The sequence below is a fragment of the Pecten maximus genome, chromosome 19, assembly GCF_902652985.1.
Source record: "Pecten maximus chromosome 19, xPecMax1.1, whole genome shotgun sequence".
Taxonomy (NCBI): domain Eukaryota; kingdom Metazoa; phylum Mollusca; class Bivalvia; order Pectinida; family Pectinidae; genus Pecten; species Pecten maximus.
Genome location: NC_047033.1, coordinates 1,948,921 through 1,966,703, shown reverse-complemented (window position 1 = coordinate 1,966,703; position 17,783 = coordinate 1,948,921). Strand labels below are relative to the sequence as shown.

General features: G+C 30.8%; 1 protein-coding gene across 22 annotated transcripts in view; it reads left to right on the top strand.

Annotated features, from left to right (window-relative positions):
* Window positions 1–17,468, top strand: part of LOC117318028 (trichohyalin-like) — a 109,379-nt gene extending 91,911 nt beyond the window's left edge. For 14 of the 22 annotated variants that reach the window (XM_033873022.1, XM_033873017.1, XM_033873011.1 and 11 more), the window contains 10 exons: window positions 30–95; window positions 2,369–2,580; window positions 4,722–4,880; window positions 5,736–5,744; window positions 8,755–8,769; window positions 10,423–10,440; window positions 12,204–12,412; window positions 12,621–12,793; window positions 13,123–13,273; window positions 13,803–14,069. In XM_033873022.1, coding sequence (XP_033728913.1) covers window positions 30–95; window positions 2,369–2,580; window positions 4,722–4,880; window positions 5,736–5,744; window positions 8,755–8,769; window positions 10,423–10,440; window positions 12,204–12,412; window positions 12,621–12,793; window positions 13,123–13,273; window positions 13,803–14,049 — 1,259 coding nt within the window. In that variant the 3' untranslated portion in view covers window positions 14,050–14,069. Of the gene's footprint in view, window positions 1–29; window positions 96–2,368; window positions 2,581–4,721; window positions 4,881–5,735; window positions 5,745–8,754; window positions 8,770–10,422; window positions 10,441–12,203; window positions 12,413–12,620; window positions 12,794–13,122; window positions 13,274–13,802 lie in introns of all 22 variants that reach the window. The other 8 variants (XM_033873029.1, XM_033873006.1, XM_033873024.1 and 5 more) reach the window with 7 other exon arrangements.
* The last annotated feature ends 315 nt before the right edge of the window (window positions 17,469–17,783 follow it).

Genomic DNA, 17,783 nt, shown 5'->3' with positions numbered 1-17,783 from the left:
TTAAGTTGTAAAGCTTTTTGATATTTTAGGCAAACCCAATTTCAAAGGAGAGTTGGAAAAACTCTTTGGAAAGTTACCAGCAAATAAAGACAAGGGTGAGACACCTCTAGCACTGCCTGTGACTGGGGCGTGCTGTATAGCACTGGACTAACTGTCACTTCTATAAAGACGTCTATCACATCTACTTACACTGTACAGCAGGTTGATTCTTCATTAATCATATACCAGGAAAAAGTTCTGATATTACCTTTAAAATATTAAAAAGTAATTACTTAGAGCTTCTACATAATCGTATCTATTATAATAAAGAACTACTAGTAAAAACAAATATGTAGTAGGTTGTCTAGAGGTAAAAAGTTTCGTTTCTTCGTTGAAATGATTACAATGGATATATTTACAAATGAAAGAGAAATGAACTCTTTTGATGTTCTGTTACTTTGCATTTCCATCTAAAAAAGTAGGCGTAACTTGTGTTTATAAGTTAAATTATTAGAAAACGGAAATCTGTATAATGATTTAAATGTATTTTTTGAGTTTCTCAATTGATATCATTGTAATTTACTTGATGTAGTTGAAACTAGTTTTAAGTCAATATTGAAAATGCAAAATCAATTACCGAATAGATGTTAAGTCTAATTTTGGATAATATACTTGTTTTAATATGGGATAATATACTTGTTTTAAAATGGGATAATCTACTTGTTTTAGAATGGGATAATAATCTTGTTTTAGAATGGGATAATATACTTGTTTTAGAATGGGATATACTTGTTTTGGAATATCAAAGATTTCTGGTATACTTTTGTTAACTGAAAAAATAACTTGCTTGTACTACAGTGTTAACACATTACTGTATTCTTTTATCTCAGCTGTTCTATCCTTCCTCGTCAAAGCCATTTTCTCATTTGTCAAATTTTAAATGGGCCTCTATTGATTTTAAAACTGCTTAGCTCAAAATCCATTTGAAATTCTTGTTGAATGAGAAAAAAAAAACAATAATAAAAAAAATACTATCATTTTATTATTGATCACAATTTTTAATATTTTCTCCAGGAAATATAATGCGAAAAGGTTTTGTTTCAATAACAGCTGTTAAACTATTATGATACCTAAAATAACTTTCTATTTGTGCATCTATTGACTGAATCTGAGGTAGATGTGGGTTTGTATAGACCATGGTTTCAGTTATTTCTCAAAACAGACTGTATGCTTCCTTCTATTGATGTTTTCAAGTCCTAAGTCGACATATCTTTCATTTCTGAATTATGAAATGTGCGTTTTCTTCTGTTGACCTTTCCAAGTTCTAAATTAATATATATATATATTCTTAATGAAATTTTCTCCAGCAAAAACTCTACTATCATATGTGTATATATAAGTTACGCAACGAGTGGTTGCTGGATACGGTATTTCTTTTACCGAGCTAGTTATATTTCAAAAGCTTTATCGAGTGTTTTTGGTAACTTATTATTTGAAATGTAACTAGCGAGTGTGAAAGAAATACCATACACACAACAACCATGGATTTGTGTGACCTGTTTCTACCACAATAGAAAAAAAAAAACTTTTGATGATAAATTGAATTTAACATGTTTTCTTTTCGCAATATAAGTTACGGTATAAGGATATGACCTTTAAATATAATGCCGCTAATTAATATGCAAACATGACAATTTTGGTAATATGTGGAAATGTTACAATCTATTACAAATCATAAATTTTAAGCAAGTTGTTTATACAAAGCATGAAATTGGTATTTTTTAAAAATATAACCAAAACAACTGCGAGCTACTTCATTTCCGGGACATCTTGAAGCTGCCTTCAAGCGTTAGCCAATCAAAAGGCATTGAATCACGGGATTAAAAAATGGTCCTGGTTAAAGATATCCGTGCCAACAAATCCAAAAGCACTTAGATTTTATTTCACAGGTGGTATAAAATGAGTGTTATTCAACAGCCATAAGAATTATTTCAAGCCTTAATTGGCAGTTGAATAACACCCAACTATTGTGGTAGATCTTCATTTATCTTTCTGATTGTCGGTGTGTGTAATCAAATAAATCATCTGACTGATTTGTATGTGTGTAAATGTATCTATGTGAGCATAAGGGAATATATATTTGTTGTGGAGGGTGTATTTTAGATACATTCTATGGGGGATTTACCCTTCAGGGAATCACTGATTTGATCACAATGTTATTTGAGCTGAATGTATATTCAAATTTTTCATGAAATATATATATTATAAAAAATATGTTATGGTGTTTCAGTATAATTTATAGTATTGAATATTCCACGTGCTGTTAATCTCAGAAAGGAAAGTATTCTACTATGAATTAATTTCCTGATAGATATCTCTTTTCCTAAAGGAAAACCAAAAGACAAGAAACCAAAAGCATCCCCACCTCTCAGGAAACAAAAGGAGAAAGCGAAAAAGGGCAAAGGCAAAGCCAAGGCAAAGAAAGAAGAGGAGAAGGAACCAGAACCACCTCCTAAAGAACCAACACCCCCACCCCCCAAAGAGCCAACTCCACCCCCACCCGCCCCTGAGGTCAAACCTGAAGATGCCGAGTCTGTGCGGGTGAGTTCGTACATAAAATAATGTAATAGTTTTATTGTATACACTTGGTGTACATTTTTATTTTTTCTCCATTGTGATGATGGAAGTATTGACTACCTAAATTGACTTACTATGCTTAACATTTTCAGATAGCATTCAAATTTACTTATTTGGTATTTTTTCATATCACAGTTTCTGTCATGTAGGGTGCTTAAGATTACAAGGAAGGAGCGTATTTAACAATAAAAATATTAATGAACTACCTTCCGATTAAGTAACAAGTACAAGCAGTGATGAAAACCGTACAGGAGCTGGCATTAAATTTGCCTGCTTTATCTCACTGCATGTCTTAAGGTGTGATTAAATGTGGGCCCTTCTACTTCATCAAACGTAATTTCAACGTCTTGTTAGTGACATTTGAGAGCCAAAGAAAAAGGCACACTGTATCATGCATGTTGATTGAAGGGAACTAAAGCACGCCCCTCTATAATTACAACACCTGGGATCGTTAATTTTTCCATTATTGTTTTCCTTTGTCTTCCGTTGGTGTTTCTTTGGCATCAGTCAACTTTTAACCTAAGCTATTGCAAGGAAATCAAAACCGTTACAAAATGCTCAGAATTTAGACTAACATTTTGCGTTATGGAATGGAAATACCTGTTTTTATTGTGGCCAATGTTACATTGTTGCAACGAAATCAGTATTATTCGGTCAGCTTATAAAATGCGATATATATATAAATATATATATGATACTTTTAATGTACATATTTAGCGGTATACTTATATCTGGAAGCCGATAACTATTTCTATAGAAAATAACGCGGGTCCGCCCATTCTTCATTCTTCATTGCATCAATCTATTGATTTCATGTAATGCACAAGAAAAAAAGCTGAGTGTGTCAAAATAAATACTTTTACAGTATTATGTAAAATAAAATAAGACACGCTAACTTGGGACATCTCTATAAAGATTGAAATATACCAATACCGATGTATGGCTGTAACGAAGCTAGAATGCGTGGAATGATTGTCGTGACCAGCTCAGTATAGTGAAAAAGCTTATATAGAGTTCAGAAGTCTTAGATTTTAACCTCCAACTGGTCATTGATATGTTCCCGTTTCGATTAGGTTTTTCTTTAATTATTTACTCAATATTGATATGCAAACACGTCATATCTTAATTTCAGAGAAAATCTATTCAAAAGAATTTAGATTTGAAGATGAAGAAGGTTAAATCAAAGGTAGTAATGATTTGATAGCGTCGAAGTGTTTCACATTCTGAAAGTCAAGTTTGTATGTGTTGGTCTATCTCACAGACAGACACGTTTCACTGAAAGCGAGTCACTCTTCGTCATCATCACATTCGTCATCCGTTTGTTCGTTGTAAGGTTTAAAGACCAATTTCGAAATAATCTTGGTATATAGTTTGGGAAAGTTTTTCGCCTCTTAATGCCCAAAATTTATAGATCTAGATGGATGTTGTCTAGTTATATACTATATATTTCGAATTATCATGTACAAGTGCACATGCTGAACACAATATTATTATTTTCATCAATGAGAAAATGGCGTCCTTCCATAATCATTCTTATTTATTATTGCTGGTTGAACAATATAATATGAACTGTATCATATCATGCACGCAACATTTCTTAATACAAATTATCAAATATCTATGCGTTTGTTGTGAGTGGTGTTCGATAATTGTCACATTGCATTTCTTGTTTGTTATCACTTGGCAGCAACGTTAGTGTCACAAGACATTTCTATTTTTAGAACAAGGATTTCCCTGAACTTAGTATCAACAGTTTGGTCATTGAATTATAAAGCAATATTCCAGCTTCAAGATATGACATGATAATAACCATGGAAATCTGTTTTTCTAATCTTATATCTAGATGAAAAATAGAAAGTTTTCCTGTACAGTACTTCAATTTTTTGTTATTTTTTTTTTAATTTATTCATTTTCTTTTTACAAATTATTGATAATCTGTATGAGACTTTATTTTATTATACATGAAACTGCTAGCGGTTAGTTCTATGAAATTTAACCCATTGACAACTATATATGATGACCTTTGACTCTATAAACCTTAACCCATTGATGATGACCTTTGACTCTATAAACCTTAACCCATTGATGATACCTTTGACTTACAGGAATCTATCGTAGATTCATACAAGTCTGAGGAGGAGTCGGACTTCGAGTTCAACATAGTACGTGATTCCCCATCACCAGAACCCATCCAACAATCTCTTCCGTCACTCCCGTCTTACGATGACAACACAGAAACCGAGAACGAGGATGACGAAGAAGATGTAAGTTTTAAACAACTTTGTTTTAAACTTTTTACATTTGCATGATCTGTTATCAGAAATATATTTATTTGATTTGAAATTATATGTTTGTTGTAATTTGTCCACAATGGAGCTGGGTGTGGTGGAAATATCATGACTGTTTTTTGTTTTTGTTTTGTTGGGTTTTTTTCAACATTTGTCTCTTTTTCAGGCAAGAGCATGGTTAACTTATGTCTGGCATGTGAATTGTCTTTTTCATTTGAACAACCTTTCTATTCAATAAAACTGACGATAGACTTATTAACCGTTCTTTAAGAAACTGCTCAGGAAAACCTCTGCACTGATGAAACCGCTTTGATTCTGACACCTTTGATTATTCTTTTCTACAAAAAAAAAAAAAGTGAAATGATTTTAATTCTCAAATCAAATAGAAAGAAAATTACCACATGTGTCTGAATAAACATGTTCCATCGTTCAGAGCTTATTCAGGGTGCTTTAAGTAAGAAAACTTACGTGTTTTGTTTTGCTTTTTCATTATTTTTTTTTTTTTTTTTTAAATATGAAGATTTTAGGGAAAGTGTCCAAAATCATTGCCATTTCTTAGGTTGCTACTTATCTAATTTGCTATCTCTCTTAAATTTGATGATCATAAAAAGATCGAGAGACAAAAATTATAAATAGTTAATATGAAGTTGATGCAACTGCATCTCAAATTTAGTATTTTCACAATAAAACAAGACAAGAACAAAAAATTGTTCGCAAAAGTTTGAACACTTGTCCTCTTGTTTCTTCAGTTTTATGTTTTACATTTAATGATCTTTTTTCAGAAGATATCGTAAATAGCATGTTAATGATGAAATTGTTTTCTTCTTACAGAGAGGAAAGGTAATACTCCTAATAACATGTGATAGTCCTATCTGTATATTAACACTCATGTCTACAGTAGAATATTTTATAAAGGTATTACAGTTTTAAATTCCTAAATTTGAAATTCCAACAAAATGGAGAAAAAAAATAATACTGTAAACTAAAGTATTTGGCCAATAAATTAAACTGTAAATTTATGTAATAATAAATTTAAATACAATGAAGCAAACAATTTAAATTTCAAAATAAATTTAAAAACTATTAACTCAAATGAATTGGGGGGAAAAATACTCCAATAAAAAAAAAGCTTTGATAATAAGGTGTACGTTATTACACCATTAAAACTACACATATGTGAGATTGATTTTAATAAAATCTGAGTTAATTAAAAGACACATGTAAAATAAATGTGTACAGTTGATGACAAAAAAAAAAACACGAAAGAAACATGGAAAAACAAGAGTTGACAGTATGACATCAATTAGATAAAAAACAAATGTATGTTGAATAAAATATCACGATATCACTTAATTAAAGTAAAAATAACAAGTAAAGAAGGTTTACATACTACACTTCAGGAATAGGCTAGAAAATATAAATCAAGGTTGAAATTATAGCATCTTCAAAATTGAAAAGGAAGGGTCATATTGCGTAAAATAATTTTAAAATGTAAATTCAAATCATAGAGCATGCAAAATAAATAATCTATCATATCAAGGCCTCATATTATTTACTAAAAAGAAAAATATAGGAAGTGAAGGTAATAGGTAGATTGTAGAACTTGAAAAATTATAAAATTCATTTGAAAAAATAACTGCTTAGATTAAAGTTTAAGTTATAATGATTGCGAAAATATTAAGATAAAAGTATTAGTGTGGACAGTTACTTGTAAAATTAATGTTTTATATACTTACCTGCTAAAAGGCTTGTTCAAAATAAATACTTATTAAATTAATTTTCAATTGAAATTTTTTGGCGGAGAAAATGTTAATTAAGGTTCAAATCGTAGTATTCTACATGCGAAAAAAGTTTTTAATTCATTACATTTTTTTTTTTTTTGAGAAGGGGGGGGGGGGGGGGGGGGGGGTAATTGATAGAAAAGATTTGAAAGAAGTTAACATCTGAAATTAAGGTTGAATTATAACACCTGCGAAATAAACATCAAAATTAAAAATTGAATTAAATTATATAGGATTCATGCGAAAAATAATACATGTAAAAAATAATTGTTAATATTACAAGCTTCCACAAAATGAATAGTATATTTATTAAGTTAACGAAAAATACCAAATTGAAATAGTCTATTTTAAATAAAAAATCATTAAGCCTTCACAATAAAACCTAGGGTAACTGATAGCATTAACGAAAAAATAGGCAATGCTAATGTTTATATCTAAGTACATCTAACTGGATATTAAATTGATTAGACTGTAGACATGAGGAAATCCACCCACCCACCATGTTATTTTCCATATTTGTTAATTTCATCAGAATGTCACATGTATGATTTGTTGACCTAAGACCTGGATTGGTATCTGTCACCGTCCTGTTCATATATTCGCTCACATGTTGTTTTTCCTCAATGTAAACGATGTCCACGACTTTCACATGTTAACAGTCTTCCTAGCCTAGAGTGTTTTCTCTACAGTTTGGTCTACTCAAAAGACGTTTAATTGGTCTAGATGTTGATGTCTTTTTGCTATGACGATATAGTTGTTGACCTCAGTATATTATTTGTTTTAGAAAGTTATTTTGACTTTGGTTATTTAAAAACAGAACTCCAAAACTTATTCATTATTTTTACCGTTTGTAGTATTTACTAGTTTCAATATCTGAACGTTCTGAAATGAAATATTTAAACAGATGAAAACAGAAAAAAAACACTGAAATGTTATGTTACTTCTCTCATTTAAAAATAAATAATTTTGTGTTTTGATAACTTAAATTTGTCCTTCACATCTTAATAAAGGGGTGGATATATTCAACCTATTATACACTAATATTTAAAGACGAAGTATTACTTATTTATTTTCAATTATATTGATTTATTAAGTTGGTATTTTCTGCTGAAAGCTATGAAACTAGGGATTCATTTTCATACAGAATCGCTACTTGTAAGATGTTTTTTTATGATTCATTTTTAGACATCTTGAATAAGTAGGATACATCTGCTTTTCGGTTGACATGCCTGATATATTAGATGTGTGACTCGCTTACCTGTAGGTCCATTATCATTCTGATCGAAAACTGTTATGATACCAATTCAGGTAAAAACACGCTAATGGCATCATTCAAGCAATTAGTAATTAGTAATTCGTATTACGTACTAAATATTGTTGTAATGTATCTGATTTTTTCTTGGCAAATTTTAAATTTTTTCCCCAATAAAGGCAATTATAAGTTTTTAATAAATAGAAATTATCATGAGTTTCCGCATATAACTGTTTCAGTTTTTTTTTTGTGTCTTTTATTTTTATACTTTTTGAATTTATTAAAAAAAAAGTTTTTTTCTGTTTTGTCTTTCATTTTGTCGTGTTTTGTAGATGTGCATAATATACTGTTTATCAATTCCCTTCAATGTAATTAAGGTCGTTACCTGAACACTGTTTGGGTCTCTGGTAGCCTTCATATTAATTATACGTAGTAACCAAGTTAAATGTGTTGAAACGCTAAGCAATAGTTAGGACATGTCGAGGCTCTCCTCAAATGGATCCGGTCCCTGTGCAAGTCTGTGCTCATGTGATATTTTCACCTTATCATTATTTTAAACGCAAATTTAGGGTGTTCTTTGTTGTTTGTGTTGCTTGTTTAGTTAAATGATTTAAGAACAGTTCTATACCCAACATGTTTGCGAGATATCAATCAGGAATGCATACAGCAGACACAAAAATAATAGCAAGTAAAAATTAAATAATGCATGACATCAGAAGGAGCTTATATATGTCAAAACCTTAACTAGCCACTCCATTGAGGATCTTTAAGAAGTACTTATAATAATTAATTGTTTCGTTTCTTCGGCTTGCTACAGAAACAGAAGAAACAGGTAAACAACTCACAAGTTAATGCATATTTATTTCAATTGCATGGTTTCTTATTCAATGTGTCATTCATTTTTGTAGATTTAACTTTCTTTTTCAGAAATCTTTCTGTCAACATCTTTAGAACCCCAAGCTTCTATTATAACTTATTTTAATTGTTCGTTCATTCTAATTATGTTTAATTACTACTGAACTTTAATTAATGGTTTTTGTAGTTGACTTTACATTTAATATGATTGTTTTAATATTTCGAAGAAATAAAAAAAATATGTACACTAATATATTTCATTTAGAGACAATCATTAATAAATTAAAAGTTTCTTCACAATTACTGCATAACATAGATATTGTACATTTGTTTAACTTTCGTTCTGTCTTTTTTTTTTATCTAAATACGTACTGTCCACCTAATTATTGGAAAATATGCAAGAACAGTTATGTCAGGCAAAATTCTAGGTGTTTGTACTCCAAACTATATTTTATTTATTTTGTTGATTTTATTTTAAGTTTTTACGTTTTAGAATTTGGAAATCATGGTGGATTGGTTTCTAACATTTTATATGTAATGCAATTTTTTTTTATCATGTAAAGCAAAATATATGCCTTCTGCATAGCATTCATCACTGTTGTCAGATGAATGATGAAGATATTTCGTTCACGTCTGGATTGTCAAAAAAGCCTGTATATCATATATAAGTATATAGAAGCTCCAAATTTACGCTTAGAAGGTCGTTGTAGACAGGGGACATCATTATGTTCGTTTTAATATAATAAAGTTTCAAAACCGATGCACCGATTACACTGTTTCCAAATTTCAAAAGAACGAAATAAAAACCAACATCGTATCACTTAATCATGTTTCCAGTTTCTTATGTGTATGATTCCTTGGGTATCTGACGTAGTCCGTAGTATTCCGATACCCAGACCGACCACGCCCAGTAGTTGAAGAACATCTAGCTTTATGGGCGTGTAGTCCTTAATGTTTTGTATTTAGTTGTTGATATACTACATCCATTTTCATGATCACTTTAAAAAATGATTTTTTTTCTTCTGTTAAACTACCAACATTCATCTATACCGTATTATTATGCATTGCTTTTGTCATCTCAATATGTATTGATGTTTAGAAATAATAGTGTTAAAAATAATCATTAAAATCAATATTAAGGGGATTTCTTTTTTTTGCATTGATGCTTATTATATCTATTATAGCACCTTTTTATCATAAACATTTGATATTAATGTTTTCCTTCTTATTGGTCACCATTGTATACCTTTTTTTATTCTTCATTTGCAAAGATGTATTTCATAAGTTTAGACGATTAAAAACGTTATAAATCTACTAAAATCTTATATGTTGTATTAATATTAGATTTTAAGTCTAGCGTATTTCAAGTGTTAATTACAATCAATTTAATTATGTGTATTATTTGTTGTCATTACTTTGGACATGTCATGCATTTATTTTAATCAAATATTGTACTTCGAATCAATCTGCGATAAAGTTTATATTTGTGCGTAGTTTAAACTTAGTCATTGCCCCTTTGATTCAGTTAGTATGTTTGTTAAGTTTACTTTTGTCGTAACCCCGTGGATTCTTTCTTTTATGTGCATTTTTTACCTGCATGTTTTGTTTATTTTTAATGCCTTAAATATAGAGGGCTAAGAAGCAGAAGGTAAATTTGCTTGAAATCTTCACTGAATATCACTTAATTTTTTAGAGTCAGAGCTTAAAGGCTAAAATGTGTGTTTTTCTCAGAATTAGATCACTGGTTTTTTTTTAAAGCAAATCTGAATATGTCAGCACTTCTGAGTAATACTGTCTCTTATACATCTATTTCTTACCATGTACCATATTTACTCTTTAAAGCAATACATAAAACATTAGAAGCCATTATTTAGTCAGCAGAATCAATGAATTTTATTATCTTGTCTATCTTTATTTGTTATTTGATTTATTCGTATTGATACTGTCTACCTTAATAAATACTCAGGGATAGATGTTTTCTTGAATTAGTATGGTATTTTACCATGTCCTTATCATTATGCAATAAACAAAATTATCCTACTTTTTGGTCGATATATCTATAAAAACAAATTCATAGGTGATAACTTTTTGTCAGGTATTTCATTCCTATATTATTGGGGGTTTTATTCACGTTTCCATCTTATTTATGTAATAATGTCTTGCAAGTCTTGAAGGATAGTATCAGTTTGAAGAACGCACATTTCATTAAGCTTCCTTGCTGATATAATCAGTCGTTGCACATTTGTTTATATTTATACATAGGTATTTAATTATTGTGGTATTGACTTGAACATTAGGTGTCACGCTCGTTTTAAATGATAAAATCAACACGTTAACCGACGAAGACGACTACGACACCTGGAATGTGACGATACCATCACATGTATTTATTAATCATTTTAAAAGTGAAAGAGCTCACCTCATCAACCGAGGAAATTCATTCACTATCATAAAAGCTTTTTGTCCACTGTTAATTTTTTTTTTTTTTTTTTTGCAACATCGCTTGACCTTCAATGATTTTATTGCAATGCTAGAATGCTTAGCAATTTTATCGCCACGAGGCTGAAGTTTGATATTTAATTCTACAGTTGTAAAATGTATAATAAGCAGAAAGCAGGAATGCTTTCACACGCTGATTGTGCGTCACAGCTATTTCTTAATATGTTATAGTAAATACATGGTTAACGAGGTTTTTAATCAACAAAAGTTCAAATTAACCTCATTAATTAAAGGGTGTTGTATAAAGGTACCATGTCCCTGAATAAAGTTATCAACTAGTACGTGGTGGAGCATTCCACTGTAATTTAAAGCATACTAGTGTTAGTTATATTAGGTAATGTATACGGTAATGTATATACATAGTGCAAAATGTGGCATAGCTGTGTAATAGAGCCGAATGCACTCGCTGCAAATACTGACACAAAACATGCTTAAAACATATGTAAATTCTAGTTTTAAAGGTGAATTACTACAGTATTCTGTACGCTAATACCATTTTATTTATTTTGATTTTCTTGTTTAGTTTTACGTGTTGCAAAGAAAATATCACAGTGCTTCATAAATAATAAATGGATGTGATAAGTTAGGATTTTTACATGATATTTTCAATGTGTAATGATGAAGTAGATAAGTTATAAGATGATATATACAATCATTACAACGAATTAAGATTCATAGTATCGTTATTTGTACTGATCTGTTATTTTGGTCCTGTTTATTGAAGTAAAAGATAGAAAAATAGCATAAGAATAGGTAAATAACACCCATTAGATAAATAAAGGTTAAGTACATATATATCATACAGTAAATGACAGATAAAAAGAATTAAAGCAATTTTTGCCATTTGCACCTTAACCACTTATCAGTCTCTTTACAATGAAAACTGATTGAATCTTTATGTCTGTTGTACAGGACGAAGCCGCCAGACTCCGACAAATTTCCAACAGGGAAGCTCGTGCAGCCAAACGTGCTGCACAGGCAGAGAAACGTCGACAGGAAGTAGATCGTCGTCGTCGAGAGCGCGACGAGCAGGCTAAACGCGAGAAAGAGGAATGGGAGCGACAAGAACTTCTCAAACAAGAACTGGAGGAAGCGAGGAAACGTAACGAAGAAAATAGGAGGTACTTATAGATTACATTTGAATATATATGCATTCATGCGTTCTTTCTTTTTTTATATGTTTTATAAGCAAACAAAGAACGAAATGTGATGATAAAATCTACCGCTTAGAGAATCCAATGAAACCATCAATCCATAGACAGAAAAATGACATATTTTCATTTCTTATCTTACTTTAAACTATTTTGTCTATATTTCCTTGCCAAACAGACGTCGACGCGAGTTAGAAGCCGAGGAAAACGCTCAGGAGCTACTGGAGGAGGAGAAAAGACAACAGCAGTTACTGGCAGAACAAGAAAGAGAGCGGAGAAGGAGAGAGGAATATCAGAGAAAGCTGGAAGAAATGAAGAGGAAACAGATTATAGAAGAACAAAAGAGACAAGGTACATAATTATGTCATTTTAATTTGTACAGTGTGTTTGGATTGGTATAAATTTTCAATTTATATAATTCGACGTTTTTCTGCCTGTGGAGCAAGTGATTTAATAGTTATATAAAGACAGTGTTGGTGGATAAAGGTACCATTTACTTCTTCAATCTCTCTTAGAAAATATTTTTAAAAAAAGTACAAAATATTGTCTTCCGGCGCAAAAATTAAATTTTGAACTTGATTTTGTACAAGTATACTTAATATAGGCTACAAGTATCGTAGTCGCCATTGTTTTGCATATAATTGAATGATTTGTCATTTGTTCGATTCCTGTTTTTATAGAGGAGATGATGAGAAAAATGAAGGAAGAAGAGGAGAGACGCTTAGCAGAGGAAGAAATGATGGCAAAGATGGCGGAAGAAGAACGAATAGCATACGAGGAGAAGAAAAGAAGAGAGGAAGAAGAAAGAAAGAGAAAAGAAGAAGAGGAAAGGTATTATATATTCGGTCATTATTACAGCGTTGCATGTGAATGGTATGATACTACGAGTTTTAATTCAAAACTGCAGAGCAAGAAAGAAATAAACATCCATATTTTCAGTGGTCGTATTTATCCTTTTTGAAATCTTTCTTCATAATGAAGAAAAATGTAATGATATCGGTTATGAACGTTAGGTACGCTCTGTATCTGTCTATGCACAACTACATTTCTTATTTCATATGTTGCCCTCGTTCAATCGGTTTTAAGTTAGGATTATAGTTTCGTTGTTAGGGCCATATTCTCTTCTTTTTTTCTTGTTTTCCCCCAGATTAATATAAAAGGAAATATTTCTAGTCAAAACCTCAAAATCGTTGCACGTGGTCTCTTCCAAAATTTAGTCTTTCGATACTGTTGACAGTTATTACAATATTTCGTTGGAATTCGCACAAGCGTTACACCTAAGAAAATTATCTTCCGTTTGGTTCGGTAGCAAGTGTCATCTACAGTAGTTTTAAAGCTTCTCCCATTTCTCTGCCTTCAGGATCAAAAGAGAGGAGGAAGCCAAGAAAGCTATGGAGGAAGCTCGGAAGTTAGCAGAAGAGATGGCGCGTCGACAAGCAGAGCTGGAAGCTCGCCTCAAGTTCAATCACACCATACAGGTCGAGTCGTCTGGCATGACTCATTCACAGAGTATGACCCGTGCATTTGTATTCTCATATTATGAACTTCTATCTTGGCTTGGACTTGATATCCCAGAGTTTGAGCTGCTCAAACTCAACCAGTATTAGGTCTTCATTACATACTCGGGTTGTTTTAGGTCCAGTAAATATATGTTATAATAATAAAGAATATGATAATGCTAGGTATGATTATATATTACTATATTTTCCTCCTGCTAGGGTTTGAAACTTAGTTTAAAACATATGTTGTAACAGCTGTATCATTGGTCATTAGACGTCTTTTTTAAAGAAAAACTATCGCCATTTTTGTTCAGTGCCAGAAAGATCTTTAACTTTTGCGGTTTATATTTAAAAAATGGTTTTCCACATTACCAAGTGATCTCTTCTAAAGAGAACAAACTGCCAGGCGATACCTGTCAGGAGAGATTACTTAGAGGGGAGACTACTCGGTAAATACATGAAAGAAAATGTAATTAAGACTCAGATATATATTTGTCCTTATCTTTGTCAATTGTTTTTCCCTTTTTGACTAAAAAGAGGAATAGCTGTGGTAAAATTCATTTATGAATTAGACTATAAACAATTTAATGAATTATCACCTTGAATTTAGTAAGTACCAACTTATGATAATCCAGTAGTCTTCATTTGATTATTAATTTACTTGCTAAGCAAACTATCTCCCTATGTCACATATCCTATGTTTAAAGAATCCTTTAATGATAACATGCTATAACATTCCTTGATTTAATCAGTATTACTCGTGAACAATCATAAACTGACACAGCCTATAAACCACTGATTTAGTGAAAACACTTGATCCACAGGTTTCACTGATTTATTGAAAACTTGTAAATTGATGTCATGTGATGTACTAAAAATGTTGAAGTATGATTGTTTTATCATGAAAGGTTTGGGTGTTTTGTTTTTTTTAATCTACTGAATCAAATGTTATCGAAACTTTTAAGTATTTTGAAAATGTGATATTTTAACGTTATTACAATTTCAAAAAGGAATTGATTTTTGTGATATTTATATCCGTCCAATTTTCATAAATATTTATGTTTACTTATGTGTAAATTTCCTGTTCATTAATTTGGGGAATCTGTATATTTCAAATATTGATTATTTACAATATTTTGATATATATATTTGTTAATATATTTGGTTGGGGAAACTTTCAAATTATTTTACTTGCACAGTATTGTTTAAATGTAACACATTATAATAAACTAAAGTAATATTCTATTTGTAAAGCTGATAAATGATATTCCAGTTGCTCAATCGGAAGTGTGATATGAAAGTGACATTATTTTGTAAAGTTTTTTTTAAAGGTGTCTTACTTCATGTTCTTGTCGAATTCTTTAAACATTTAAGTTTATTACTTTAGTCCAACTTTGTATATATTTATTATGTGAATAACATCATTCAAATGTAATCGTACAGTTATTGCTTTCATTATTTCCTTATAACTGCCCCGTACACCAAATAAATGACTACACTTGTATGAAATATGTTAATGAACTAAATCGATTATTGTGGTAATTATATTGTTAACTATGTCAATTAGGGTCATTGATAACATCCAAACTATTCCAATGTTCAAATGACGCGCATCTGAATGGAACTTATATTAACTTTTTTTATTCGATATTTTTCTTTTTGTTATTATTTTTACAATAATAAAATGGTATAGTTTAAATGATATGAGATTAGGAACAGATTACTTACGTTTTTAGGTAAAAATAATGACAGATTTGGGGATGGTAAGTAAGACGAAATAAGGACAGACAGAGTATGCGGAGATAAGAAAAAGAAAAGAAGGGCAGATATTAAGGGGAGATAAGTTAGGGAAAATGAGGACAATATGGAGAATCAGGGGAGAAAAGAACATGAAAAACTAAGAATAATATGTATAGCTGATTTTTTCTATCATATGGTAAGTACGGTGCTCTAACTGCCAAAGAAAGGTAGGCGTTTTAGGTTTTGTTATCATTATTTCCAAATTAGTTTAGTTATAGTACATACGTGATAATTATTGACAAGGGCGTTTCCTTTCACCATTATATTGTTGATTTATTTTTTCCTGTATTTCTGTTATTTTATTTATTATTTTTTAGTTGCAGTAGAATTAGATTTCACCCAACACGTTATTGGTATTTTGAGGTAAGCACGCCTGCCGACACAGGGTAGATTTTGAGGGTTATTGTTTAGTTTTTATTAAATACATGAACCAGGGTCATATTTTTTTCTATTAACCACCCTAAGGTGGTAAACATAAAACCAGTTATATTTTAACTAGATTTATAATTCAATAAAATGAAATGCCAACATGAAACAGTGATATTGTGGATATATGTTTTTTTTTAAATAAATCTATAATTCTATGACATCTTCACTCCAATACACTTTATAAGCATCGTGTAAAATTGCGAAATATCGATTCTGCGGTTGTTCAAGCATTATCGTCAGGAATGATCAATGTGAACTCATTTAATTCCTAAATCTTCAAGATTGCATCAATACTATCAAATAGTTTGGATAACAAAGATAATTTAGTTTCTCCTTTCGTATCATCAGCGTGGACTTATGCGAGAATAGCATGATTTGTTGTATCTTGCCAGGGTTTTTATTCAGAAGGTTTTTTTGAAGGTTTGCTTCTTTTTTATCCTCTTATATTTTAAGAATTTCAGATTATTTAGATTTGGTCACAAGACGTTTTTCCTCATTTGTAAAAGTTTAGATAGGTTGGTTTTGATACATTTGACAACATATATCATTAAGAGAAGAATGAATGATACAAATAACTAACAAATAACCTAGTCATTTTTTGCAATCAATAAGCCCTATGGAATTTGTGTTACAATTGTTTATCAGGCTCTAATGTTAGTTTCAATCATGTGAACACATTTACTGCTGATGTTTTTTTATCTTATATTCCAAGTGATCGTACTATTATATCATCTGTCTTTGACCGGAGTTTGTCGGTCATAGAATTCAAGTTCAACAAAAATATTGGAATGCGCCAGTATTATACCCTATAAATAACACCATGTTTTACTGCCACCATTGTGGTAATTGTAAGATTGGGGTATGGGATATTCGAACAATGTAATTATATAGAAATTAATTATTCAGTAAAATGTAGGAATAAAATAAGAATGTCGAATAACAGACAATTTAAATGAGATGACGTATAGAATAATTTGCCGGAATTGCAAACAGTGAAGAAGCGGCAAGATTTACGCTATAAATGTCATTGTTGTCTCTACAATTTCTAATCATACATAAAGGTTTGTGTCGCTAAAATCAAGGTAAGTTATAATTACAATTGTATGAGCTTACCATGTTTTACAGCTGTGCATATTTTACAATACACGTGAGCTTAGTTATTAAAGTGGAGATAACTCTTGTAATTGTGGGAAATCACCCTCTTATGTTCCGAATACCTGGTCATACATTCCAGGTCAATTGTATGTGTTCATTATGCACTTTTCCATCTGAAATAATAAAAAATATATTGCATTTTTCATGGAATCTCTGTTGTTCTTACCAGATCATGAATGTTTCTCAACTTTACCATGAGAAACGACTTCACAGAAATAGTAAAGCGTGTGTTTATCTCTTTACACTGTTTACCTGTATTTTCAGAGTATAATTAACGTGATGCATTTTCGAAAAAGGAGTTACTTTAATCCTACGTAATATCCCAACCACAAAAAAAGGACACATTTGTCAATTATGTGTCCCTAACTGAGGTCGATATAGTGTCACACCTACCTTGTAGAATCATTAACCCAGGTCAATATTTGGATTTTACCATTTGTTACGTGATAATAACAGAA